This window comes from Procambarus clarkii, chromosome 48, assembly GCF_040958095.1.
Source record: "Procambarus clarkii isolate CNS0578487 chromosome 48, FALCON_Pclarkii_2.0, whole genome shotgun sequence".
In the NCBI taxonomy this organism is placed as follows: Eukaryota; Metazoa; Arthropoda; class Malacostraca; order Decapoda; family Cambaridae; genus Procambarus; species Procambarus clarkii.
The window spans coordinates 1967788-1981250 of NC_091197.1; the positions used below are offsets into that span (position 1 = coordinate 1967788).

The 13463-nt window shown below is 41.0% G+C and overlaps 2 protein-coding genes across 2 annotated transcripts in view; both read left to right on the forward strand.

The window, feature by feature from the left end:
• LOC138349732 (uncharacterized) overlaps positions 1-8287 on the forward strand; it is a 231884-nt gene extending 223597 nt beyond the window's left edge. Inside the window, exons 6-7 of the mRNA XM_069302480.1 lie at positions 6214-6387; positions 8157-8287. Coding sequence (XP_069158581.1) covers positions 6214-6385 — 172 coding nt within the window. The 3' untranslated portion in view covers positions 6386-6387; positions 8157-8287. The remainder of the gene's footprint in view (positions 1-6213; positions 6388-8156) is intronic.
• A 270-nt stretch (positions 8288-8557) lies between these two features.
• The window catches only part of LOC138351010 (endoribonuclease LACTB2-like), a 36193-nt gene continuing 31287 nt past the window's right edge, over positions 8558-13463 (forward strand). Inside the window, 2 exon segments of the mRNA XM_069302481.1 lie at positions 8558-8691; positions 12389-12549. Coding sequence (XP_069158582.1) covers positions 8570-8691; positions 12389-12549 — 283 coding nt within the window. The 5' untranslated portion in view covers positions 8558-8569.

Sequence of the window (13463 nt, forward strand, 5' to 3'; positions counted from 1 at the left end):
GAGGACCTGGAAAAATACAGGTTTGGAAACAAGGTTGTTATTTTTTTAAACAAATTAGTACAAGGAAACATAATAGACATAATATCACTTGATTGTTTCAAGCATAGGTTAGACATTTATATATATAAATAAGGTTGGGTGGATATAGATATAGGCTGCCTCCTATTTTTACTCATTTATAAGCTGCAGTTTCCTTTATCCATACACCCAACCACATGGGTTGAACGGTAGAGCGACGGTCTCACTTTGTGCAGGTCGGCATTCAGTGGACAAGTTCTATATAGTCGTAATGATTTGGCACTGTCTCCTGATAGTTCCTGTGGTGTTTGTGTGTTACTGAGGAAGTCTTGGTTGTAGGGTTGATGTAAAGTCATGACTTGGTTACTGACTTTAATACTTAATATGATTACATGACTAGTAGCTACCAAGCTTGGCGGGCGTCCTGTATGCTCTATTGTTTACCTTCCCTCTCTCTCTCTCTGGCGTCCCAGCCGCCGCACATAGAAAACGGATGGTACCATTTTCTGTGAACATGACATCCCTCCTTTTCTTTAAAAAGAATGAATACAGGATGTCTACCATACTTGTAGCACAAAGCAAAGTTATTGACACAAAGTAAGTTATTACCATATCAAGAGATACTGCATACATTTAACATTAATTAAGCACACAAAGAATTTAAACAACTTATTTGTGCTGCTTTTTCAGTCATGTTCCCCTTTTTTTTATCTTTATTTGTATTTGTTCTCAACACCTTTTATTCTTTATGCTCAATTAGTATTAAGTTCTAGATATTAATGTTTTTCTTGCCCGAAACGCATTGCGTAATAGTGGCTTTAGGCATTGTATGTACTAGCTCTATCTATATATCAATCCATTAATGTAACATCACTTGTATGTATATACCTTACCTGAATAAACAACATCTGAATCTTAATCTTTTCCACAAAGGATTTCAATGTTAAAAATACATATGCAATGTTAAACAAACATGAAAGAAACTGTAATACAAAGTTACAAAATATTGAATGAGATATCTGCATTATTCAAACAATATTAAATTTAGTTTAGCATAATAAGTAAATACTTTTCATTACATAGGAACACAATTAATCATCAAATCGTGTAGGGCGTTTAACATGACGTTTAGGACGAGAGTCCTTAAATGCAATAACATCCCTTGATGAATTGTTTGTCGGGTTATAACTATTTTTTTCTTTTTCTTTTGCACGACTTTGCACTTCATCATTTTCTACACTAGTTGGAATCACTTTGAAATAGGCCATATTACGTGTTATACTATTATCTCTATTACTAGCTGTTACCATAGTTCCTTTTACACTAATCACTTTATATGGTTTTGTATCATACGGCATATCTAACTTTCCCTCTTTTTTTCTTTTTAACGAGAACAGTGTCACCAACCTTTATGAACTGTTCCTTTGCACGTTGATCATGAGCAATTTTCATTTTGCCCTTGGCTAGTGCATCCTTCTGAGCGAGACGTTTATCCGTTACCTCGGCTGGCATGACGGGTAGTGCGATTCTCATAGGACGTCCAACTAAAAGTTCGCCAGGCGACTTGCCCAGTGTTCCATGTGGTGTTGCACGGTAGTTCCTGAGAAAAGCATACATAGCTTGTTTCCAGGATCGTCCTTCGGCATGAGCACAGCGTACCGCTTTCATGAGAGGTTGCATGAATCTCTCAACTTCTCCATTTGCTTGAGGATGTAGTGGCATCACACGGCGGTGTTTGAATCCAATATGCTCAGAAAAGTTGACGAAGTCTTGTCCATTGAATGGCGGTCCATTGTCTGTCTTGACAACTTCAGGAATGCCAAAGTTTGAAAAGATCTTGTCGAGTTTCGGGATGACGGCCTTTGCAGATGTGGAATTGATGATTTCTACTTCTGGATAACGTGAGTGATCATCAATGACTACCATCAAGTACTCTCCAGTTGGTAGTGGTCCGCAGAAGTCCATTGATACTTCCATCCATGGTGCAGCAGGTAGTGGTGAAGGTTGTAGAGGTGTTGGTCTTGAAGTATCCACTGCAGCTTGGCAAGGGACACAGGCATCATGCATATCCTTTGCTTGACGATCAATGCCAGGAAACCACACCTTTTCTCGTAGCAGCTGTTTCGTCCTAACAAGACCTTGGTGTCCTTGATGTGCAAGCTTCAGAGCACGTTGCTGGAGAACAGCTGGAATCACGATACGAGTACCTCGCAGCACAGTGTCGCGTTGTTGCGTAACACTTAATTCTGTCTGGAAGCGTTCAAGTGCTTTGAATGCATCTTGGTCAACTCCTGAGGGTGGGATGCGTGGAAACTTTTTCTTAGTCAATGCATCCACTGTTGCTTGCAGAGTTGGGTCCTCTAGGGTTGCAGTACGGATTTCATCAAGAGTAAGAGCCTTAGGGACTGCATCACAGGTTACAGAGTGTACATATTCCTCGGCAACTTGCTGATGCTTGGTGATGGTGAAACTGTTGGCAGGATGTCGACTGATGTAGTCAGCGGGATTGCCTGCACCCGGCTTGTATTTCACCGTAAAGTTGTATGGTTGCAGACGAAGAGCCCATCTCTCAATGCGAGCTGGTGGTTTGGACTTTGGATTATTGAAGATGGTCTCCAACGGTTTGTGGTCAGTGACTATCGTGGTGAAGGGTGCACCAAGCAGATACACATTGAAGTGTTCACAGCCCCATACAAGAGCAAGAGCTTCCTTCTCTGTCTGACTGTATCGTTGCTCAACATCTGTGAGAGAACGGCTGGCGTAGGCAATTACTACTCGGGAATCTGGTTGACCAGGTTTGTGTTGGGCTAACACTGCACCTAAACCAACAGGACTAGCATCCACCGTTAACTCAGTGTCCATTGATGGATCAAAGTATGCAGCAGTCGCATTCTCTACTAGTGCATCTTTCACAGCATCAAATGCATTTTGCTCGATATCGCTCCAGTACCATGATGCATTTTTCTTCAGGAGCTCACGTAGAGGCTTTGTAATGGTAGCAAAATCTGGAATGAAGCGAGAACAGTAGTTTGCCATTCCCAGAAAACTATGTACTTCAGTGGACGTTGAAGGAGGTGCAGCATTCTTGATATCTGCAACTTTCTTAGGATCTGGAGACAGACCTTTGTCACTAAGTACATGTCCAAAGAATTCAATTTTATGTTGATTGAACTCACACTTTGCTCGGCTTAGCGTCAAATTCTTTTCTCGTAAGCGTTGCAATGTTGCACGAAGAGCTTTGTCGTGTTCAGCTTGGGTACGGCCATAAACAATGATGTCATCAGACATGTTGTCAGCATTAGGTATATCTTGCAATACCTGGCTGATGGTGTGCTGGAATACCTCGGCAGCACTGTTAATACCAAAACTCAGGCGCTTGTACCTATACAGACCTCGATGTGTCGTAAACGTTGTGATGAAGCGACTCTCATCATCAAGTTCAAGCTGATGATAGCCCTTGTTTAAATCTAACTTGCTGAATACAGTTGCACCATTGAAGCGGTAGATCATATCATCTACAGTGGGTGTAGGATGGCGTTCACGCATTATTGCCTTGTTGGGAACACGCATGTCCACACAAATGCGTATCTCATCTGGATTCTTCGGCTTTGGTGGAGTGACAATTGGGCTTACCCATGGTGTTGGGCCTGTTACTGGTTCAATGATATCTAGTTCTATCAGCCTATCCAGTTCAGCATCGACTTTCTTGCGAGTATGGAATGGTTGTCGGCGATGTGGTTGGGCAACTGGAATTACATCTGGGTTGATATGCAGATGTACTTTGCTATCAGTATAACAACCTATGGATTTAAATCGATCAGAAAATTCAGCAACAATACCATCAACATTGTTTGCAGATTCCACTGCTACAGCATTAGAAAGCTGAAGTAGCCCCAATTTGGTTGAAGTCTTGTAACTGAGTAAAGACTCCTTTGCATTCCTAACAACATGGAATGTAGTAATGAGCATTGCATTCTTTGACTTAATCTCTGCAGTGAAAGTTCCAATCACTGGCAAGGCTACCTTTGAAGCATAGGCAGTGGCTTTGCCATTATAGTTCTCAAGCTTTGGGAACTGTTTTTTAAATTTCTCATAGTGGCACTCAGCAATGGTGTCAATGTTTGATCCAGTGTCAATGAGAACCTTGAGACAAATACCAGCAATGTATACACATGTCTCTGGGTTGTTTGGAAGATCATTCCATTCTGTGATTGCTTGTACTCCATAAGTATAATCACATTCACTGTCATCTGAGACTGGTTGTAATGAAATGTTGTCTTGTACATTATTAACATTCTGGATATGAGGTGCAATATTGTGTTTACCACCTCGACCCCTATGACCTGATCCTCGTACAGTGCTTTTATTCATTGACTGTGGTTTCTTTAGTGCGGAACGACACATAGCACCAAAATGACCTAGTTTTCCACACTCATAGCACTTCTTACCTTGAGCAGGACAAACATTATCTTGGTGTGGGTAGTCTCCTCCACAATTGTAACATTTATTGTTGACACCCTCTGATGTGGGTCGTTGTGACTGCTTGAGCCTTGTTCCTTGACCCCAGTTGTGACGTGGTTCTCGGCTAAATTTACTGTTAGGTTTGGCATGTCTTCTTTGATTACGATGTCCTCCCTGAACTTTACATACCTCATCACTGTTAGTAACAGTGGCAGCACCGTTATTGGCAATGCACTCCATGACACGAGCATCACGTGCAGCATCTTCCATTCGACGAGCAATATCCAGTATCTTGGTAAGAGAACTGTCATCATCAACAAGTTCTAGAGCTCTTCGACGGAGACGTGTAGATGTGCATGTTTCAATTATTTGCTGTTTGATTTCTTTGTCAACATCAGCAAACTCACAATGGGCTGCTAAACCCTGCAGACGTGTGTGGTATTGATCCACAGTTTCATTAGAGAGTTGTTTTGCTCTCCTGAAATGCATAATTTCCATAGCAGTATTTTGCCTTGGTTTGAAATGCTCTGTTAGTTTGGCTTTGGCAGTGTCATAATCTTTGGCACCACCAGTGTCTTTCAGTGTGTCAAAGATGTCACAAACTCTATCACCTGCATAATGAAGTAGAAAGGCACGCTTTCTTTCAGCACTTTTGATGTCAGAAACTATCAACAAATTTTCAAACCTTTTAAGCCATTTGACCCACCTCTGTGACAGGTTTGTCTGGTCACAGTCAGGATCAAATGCAGGAAACTGAGGTATATTTGCCATTTTTACTGAATAAATGTAACTTATCACTTAAATGTTCCTCAGAATATTAAACACTTACTGCACTGTATATGTTAGTCAAGAATTCACTGTAATTACTTTAATTTTGCAAAGCACACAAGCATTTTAATGCAAAAGTTCACAACAGTGCACAATATAGCAGCAACTGACTTCTTACCTAGCCCTTGTGTACATGTGTTGTTCCTACTCACAGCAGCAGCACAGCAGTTGGCACAGCAGTTGGTACAGCAGCAGTTGGTACAGCAGTTGGTGCAGCAGTTGGTGCAGCAGTTGGTACAGCAGTCAGTTCAGTGTGATGAATTTTGTAGCACGAAGCGTCGTTTCGTAACCAAAACATCAGGTTTTGTACACATCAAAGCGTCGTTTCGTACACAACGTCGGCAGATTCCTCAGTACAGTTTCTTCAGCACAGCTTGGGTAGCACACAGCTTGGGTAGCACACAGCTTGGGTAGCACACAGCATCGGTTAGCACACAGCATCGTTTAGCACACAGCATTGGTTAGCACACAGCATCGGTTAGCATACAGCATCGGGTATGGCGCTCACAGCTTCTCTTCCTCCTCCAGGCAGCATGCTTCTCCCTTGTGTTTGAAACTGAACAAATACCTGCGTTCACAGTTCATCCTCGTCGCCAATGTGGTGTTTGTGTGTTACTGAGGAAGTCTTGGTTGTAGGGTTGATGTAAAGTCATGACTTGGTTACTGACTTTAATACTTAATATGATTACATGACTAGTAGCTACCAAGCTTGGCGGGCGTCCTGTATGCTCTATTGTTTACCTTCCCTCTCTCTGGCGTCTCAGCCGCCGCACATAGAAAACGGATGGTACCATTTTCTGTGAACATGACAGTTCCCTTCCCTTATTCCTATGCTGGTATGTTGGTGTGTGGTAGTGGTGTGTTAAGGTGTGATGGATGGTAGCTTCAGAGTGTGATGTGTTGCAGGCATGGCTCGGCCACCATCCTGACGGCCGACGATGGGGAAGGTGACCAACGCATCCGTCTCACTGGAGGGACGCCAGCTGCTGGAAGTGGACAAGCAGGAAGGTGTTCATGTCGGAGGCTCTCCGGAGTACCTGGGTGTGAGTGTCTTCAAGATCAAGGGCGACTACCGTGATGGTAAGGAGACCCGCTTCTCACCAGCCCACTGTGTCACCAGCAGTACTTTCTCCTCTAGTGTTGAATATCCAGGCTACGTAAGAATTACGGTAATAATTTAAATATCGGAATGCTTTAAAAGACAATAGCTTCACAAATTATATTATTTTGTTATGATGCTTTTGCAGTAAAGACCATATAACCCCAACCAGTAAAGACCATAACCCCAACCCACATACACTAAATGATGTTAATAATGAACTAAAAAAAGTCCACTTATGGATGTCAACCAACAAACTAACACTTAACATAGAAAAGACCTACTACATCCTATTTGGAAGCAAATCTACAAATGCAATCCAGCTTCAGATTGACAATGTAAACATTAGCAATAAAAATGATGGAAAGTTTCTTGGCCTATTCCTAGACAAGAGACTCAACTTCAGTACCCACATACAACACATAACTAAGAAAGTCTCTAAAACAGTTGGTATACTCTCCAAAATCAGATATTATGTACATAACTCTGCTCTTATCTCTCTATATTATGCACTAATCTATCCCTATCTCAACTATGGTATCTGTGCATGGGGTTCAACCACTGCAAACCACCTCAAGTCCATCATCACCCAGCAAAAATCTGCTATCAGAATAATATCAAATTCTGCTTTCAGACAACACACAGCCCCCTTGTTTAACTCCCTAAACATGCTAAACATAATCTCACTCCACAAATTCTCTTGTGTCAACTACATTTACAAAACCCTGTTCTTAAATGCAAATCCTTGTCTGAAACTCTTCCTGGACAGATGTAATAGGACCCATTATCACCACACCAGAAATAAATATCTCTTTGATATCCCCAGAGTTAAACTTAATCTGTGTAAACACACTATGCAAATAAAGGGACCCAGTTTATGGAACTCACTCCCTACTGAATTGAAAAGCTGTCCAACTTTTACATCATTCAAAATCAATACTAAAAAGTACCTAATTTCATCTTCATAGTTTTTCACTTTTTGCCTTAAAATTGCACTGTATTAATTGCTACCCAGTCTCCCAATCTTTATGTACCCAATCTGAACATCTTTACCATTGTGATCATTGCTGTCTTATATGTGCTGTCAATCTGCTGTATGGTGTCTATTAATCTTGTTTAAATTACTAATCAAGCTGTCAATGTAATCAATCAGAGCTTTAATATAACAATGTGCTTTAATATACTTACTAAGCTCTCTCATCTCATTTTTCTCTTGCAATGTATCTTTATCATTTATCAATTCTGATAGAAATTACCTACTTAAAATTATCTGTTAGATTAAGGACCTGCCCGAAACGCTGCGCGTACTAGTGGCTTTACAAGAATGTAAATACTGTACTATCCAATGTATTCTCACAAACCCAATGTACCTTCTTGTATATATATATATAAATAAATAAATAAATAAATAAATAAAAAGCGGCGTGTGTTAGAGGTAGACATCTTCAGAAGGATGGATTTACAATTCAGTGGTGTGGATAACAAGTGCCTTGTGTCTATCACATCACTAAACGTCATTTAATAACTATATGCCTGTTAAGTAGAAGATTTAATGTTTTATTTATTTATTTATTTATATACAAGAAGGTACATTGAGTTAGAGAGAATACATAACATAGTATTTACAATCTTGTAAAGCCACTAGTACGCGCAGCGTTTCGGGCAGATTTTTAACTGTTAATAGCATTATATTGTGATTTTAATAGTGAGCAGTTATATTTATATACGAAACATACAAGTTTTCTACCAGAAATGGTGGAAATATGTGTGGGGATCCGTGCTCTGTAATTTAGAGTGGCAGCCGAAGACCGGACAACAACCGCCTGGTCGCATGAGCACCAGCGATCAGCTGATGACATCAACATTGTGTCCCTCGTCGGCCCGGAGTGAACAACATCTCGCCCTACGGTCGACCTCTAACACACACCGCTTTTTAGTCGCCGCTCCTCTACAGCGAAGAACGATAAACATTTTAAAGCTTGATTCTCAACATTCGTACTCGTGCAGTCATCGAGAAGATAAACCATACAAACTGCACGTCCATTAAGGACCCAATTCCCAGTCTTACATGGTATTGGTACTGTATTAAGGTACTGTAAGTTCACTGCACATTTAGCAAAGAACCAGCAACTGCTCAACACCGTCAGCTACCAAATATCGGGAATGGCGGCGTTTATTGCCAAGATAACGTCAATCACGCCTCGTATCACTCGCATCCTGGGCTGCAACCCGGGGCCTATGACTCTACAGGGCACAAATACCTACCTGACTGGGACTGGTAAGAGGTAAGTCTTGCGACACTGTTATGGAGTTGTATGGTTATTGTCAGATTGTTATTAGGTTGTGTGATTGTTATGTTATGTGATTGTCTTAGGTTGTGATTGGTATAAGGTGTTTTTTTGGTAGTAGTTGTGAGACGGCTGTTGCGATGAGGTTGTTCTCAACGTGAGGTTCTTTACTGCCGTACTCACCTAGTACTCGACTAGTTGTACTTGCGGAGATTGAGCTGTCGCTCTTTGGTCCCGCCTCTCAACTGTCAATCAACTGGTGTACAGATTCCTGAGCCTATTGGGCTTTGTCATATCAACGTTTGAAACTGTGCATGGAGTCAGCCTCCACCACATCACTGCCTAATGCATTCCATTTGTAAACTATCTTGATACTGAAAAAATCTTTGAAATGTCTCTGTGGCTCATGTGGGTACTCAGTTTCCACCTGTGTCTCCTCTTCCACCCATGCTAAATAGTTTGTCTTTGTCTACCCTGTCAATTCCTCTAAGAATTTTGTAAGTGGTGATCATGTCTCCACTTATTATTCTTCTGTCTTCCATGATGTAAGGTTTAGCTCCTATAGCCTTTCCTCTTAACTCATGCCTCTCAGTTCTGGGACTAGTCTGGTGGCATACCTAGGAATCTTCTCTAACTTTGCCTTGTGTTGAACTAAGTATGAACTAATGAGGAGCTAAGACACATGGAACAACATCAGGAGGAACCTAATAAGGAGAGCAGCATTAGAAAGTCTTTGTCTTGAAATGTCTCAAAGGATAGGGGTCTTAAGAAGACTAGGACAGCTGTAGGCGGGTTGTCAAAGACCTCCAATTCATTCACCATGTTGGAAGACGAGTGCTGTAGGGAGATTGCAGTTCGCTCGAAAGGCACGGCAATGAAGGGAACGCAGGTCAATCAAGGTGCTCACAAAGTAAAGGAAGTACGTAAGTGAATTTTGGTTATGGGAGAGTCTCAGGTGAGGTATTTGAATAGAGTCATTGGCTCTAGACTTGGAGAGGCGGGGTTTATTGGGCCTAGGAAACTAGTTGTGGGAGGAGCTATCCCCACTGGTAAGCTTGTGAGCAAATCTTAGTTTAGTGTGTCTTGAGAGGTGACTTGGGACAGTTCCAGGGGACCTGGGAGAAGCCGTCAACATCTGGCTGGTAATTTCAGTGAAAGGTAATTTGTTCCCTTGGTTGGGTGTGTCAGCTAATTGCACTCCTTTGCCTCATAGGATGTACTGTATTAAGAGTTAGGATATTATTGTGTCATTGATTAAATAACGTTTCATTATTGATTATTTGGAGTTTTAGCTCAATTCCCCTTAAAAATTTAGTCTGAGCCATTAGATTTCTCATTTTCATGCAGGTTTTGGAAGTTCCCTGTGTTTTTCTTCATTTAATGATAATTAAGACATCCCCTGATCCTCAATTGGTAAAGAAAAGAATTTCTATAAATTATCCCCAGTGTTAATGTCCGAGATGTAATACACCATTCGAGAGTATGATTATTGGTTTCTGTCCTTCCTGGGAGATCAGTAATGCAGGCACATCCAGGTGTCAGAAGGTGGTAGCAGTGTAAACTTAAGTTTTTATTAATATTAGAATCATAACAACCCAGTTGTATTTCCCCCATTTAATAATTCAGTTTAACATTAGAGCGGATAAGTTCAATGAGGGTCAAAGTGAGCTTGATAAGCAGTGTTAAGCTGGGGTTTTAAGTGAGAAAGGGGAGTATCAATCTGGAGGTGTTACATGAGGCCTTATCTGGCCTGGTCTGAGGACTTATCTGGCCTGGTCTGGCTCGAAGCCTGGTCTCTCCCGAAGCGTGATCTGGCCCAGCCCGAGGCTTGATCTTGCCCAAGGCCTCCTAGTCTGGTTGCCATCCCCCCCTCTACTGCCAACATGCTACAACCCACACCCCCACCCCCTCCAGCACCCAACCACCGGCAGCCCGCCAACCGCTCCCTCCTCTTGTCAGTTTGTTGAGAAAATTAGGTGATTTCGCTTGATTGGATTCAATAATGCTCATATATGTAGCATTTATATACCAAATTGTTTCCAAGTGATTGTTCCATCAAATGCCATAGGGAAAATGAAAAATTTATAATAATAAATGAATATTTTTATGAATACAGGTAATTATATCGAGATTGATACAATTGGCTTCCGGAAATCAACTTATATGAGCAGTTATGTTATGGTTATGATTTTGTTATTTATGTTATGGCATAGTTATGATTTAGATATGGAATTGTTCATCAATGATTGTTCTATCATGTGCCATGTTCAAAATTATAAATACATAAATAGATTTTCTAAAATTTTTGTATTGTTGATAGTGGATGTAGGTCCTCTTTTATTTTCATATGGAGGGGAGGGACAGCCTGGGGCCAATGGGTAGAACAAATTCCGTGGTGGAAGAAATTGGCCTTGCCCCATATAGTTAATTCAAGTAAGGACACACTGTAATTACTTGCGTCAAACTATTGCCCAATTAGCTTAATGTCTATTGTGGGAAAGTTGCTTGAATCGTTAACTGCAAATAACATTTGTTTTCATCTTGAAGAACATTGATTAATAAATGAATTACAACATGGTTTTACAAATGGCCGTTCTTGTGTAACAAATTTGCTATCATTTTATTTCAGCATAGTTGAAGCTCTTGATAGTGGTAAGGTTTGTGATGTTGTGTACCTTGACTTTAGCAAAGCTTTTGATACAGTGTTACATGATTTATTTATTTTTGTTTTATTTATTTATATATACAAGAGTTCTTACATTCTTGTACAGCCACTAGCACGCATAGCATTTTGGGCAAGTTCTTAATCCTAATTTTCACACAATCACATCCCCAGGAAGCAGCCCATAGCAGCTGTCTAACTTCCAGGTACCTATTTACTGCCAGGTGAACATGAGCATCAGAGTGAAAGAAACTGCCCATTTGTTTCTGCCTCCACCGAGGATCGAACCCAGACCCTTAGGACTATGAACCCCGAGTGCTGTTCACTCAGCTGTCAGGCCCCCATTAAAACGATAGAGGTTTACGGTATTGGGGGTGCTATATTTTTTTTTTTTTTTTTTTTTTTTTTTTTTTTTTTTTTTTTGAGATATATACAAGAGTTGTTACATTCTTGTACAGCCACTAGTACGCGTAGCGTTTCGGGCAGGTCCTTAATCCTATGGTCCTTGGAATACGATCCCCTGCAGCGAAGAATCGTTTTTTCATCCAAGTACACATTTTACTGTTGCGTTAAACAGAGGCTACAGTTAAGGAATTGCGCCCAGTAAATCCTCCCCGGCCAGGATACGAACCCATGACATAGCGCTCGCGGAACGCCAGGCGAGTGTCTTACCACTACACCACGGAGACTGATTCTGCGGTTAAGTTGGATTAGGGCATAGTTATACCAAAGGAAACAAAGAGTTAGTATAAATGTGGTTAAATGAGAGTGGGAAAATGTTGTAAGCCTATTGAATATTATTTAAAAGATAGGTTGAGAAAAGGATTAGAGCCTAAAAAAATTAAAGGCCTGTGTGATGATAGAGCTACTGCAGACACTTCTTCTGTAGTTCCTTCTTGAAAGGGAGCTACTGGGAGGGAGAGGCATCAGATCTGAATAGTTTTGCGAGTTATGCTTGATATAGTGATATAGGGAACTTCATCAATTGGTGGTGGAACAAAAATGTTTCAAGTTACCATTCTCTGTTTGCAGTCGTATTCTGCTTGATGCAGGCGAGAAAGGAAATGCAGACTACATTTCAGCACTCTTGTCAGTGTTGAAACAGCAAGAGACTACCATTGACAGAATTGTTATCACCCATTGGCATCATGACCATATAGGAGGCTTAATGGATGTTCTTGGTTGCTTAGGAGGTAAGAAGCCTAATTTATATTAAAATTTGGGCTTGTTTCTGTTTCTCACAAGAATTTAAAAGAATATACTGTACACATTTTACTGATTTTGTGCGCTCACGGGTAACTTTTACCGACTTTAGGCTTTGCTGTGGGGAGTCAAGCCTGGCTGTTGGACTTTATATGCATATTCACCTGTAGGGAATTCTATTGTGAACACAATGATACCAAAACAAGTAACGTAGCACGAGAATTAAGGTGAGAAAACTTAAACGAGTATACACATTTAGTGTCGGCGAGCACTCGCCCTCACGCTCGCCTGCACCGCCAGGGGTACTTCGTGCATATGCGCGAAGTGCACGCCTGGGGCTTGATGGTGTTAAGCATTTGGTTTAGAGCTGTGGCTCATCCATACCTGACTATTCTAACCATCTGTTCCTTTGCTGAGGCATTGGTAAGATTTATCTCGGGGACCTACTAGAACGGCCTCTATGAAATCAAACATTGAATGTAATGAAGCAACCATTTCTGGTGGGCCCCTCAGAAGCACTCTGTACCCACTCTGGTTCCTCATTTTCCTTGAGAGTTTGTTCAAGTTGTTTATGAGTTAGGTGATGGCCAGACTCAGGCTGCATGTAAATTAAGTATATGGGTCACTATTTGTTGATTTGTTATGTTATATAAAATAATATTTGTTAACTAGTTAAACAACAAATATTGTTTGGCTAGTTAACTTCAGGGTTACAATTTTTTTTTAATTGTTGCTTGGTTTGATGCCTTTTTAATTTTTGGTAATAATTTTCTCCAGTCCCAAGCTGCCCACTCACCTCACAAAAAGAGCCAGATTTTGGTCCCAGTAACCTCAATTGGGTATCAGAGGTCTGGTGTAGTACCCTATGACTTGGTTGCCCCTGTGCTTTAGCTCTGGGAGCTAC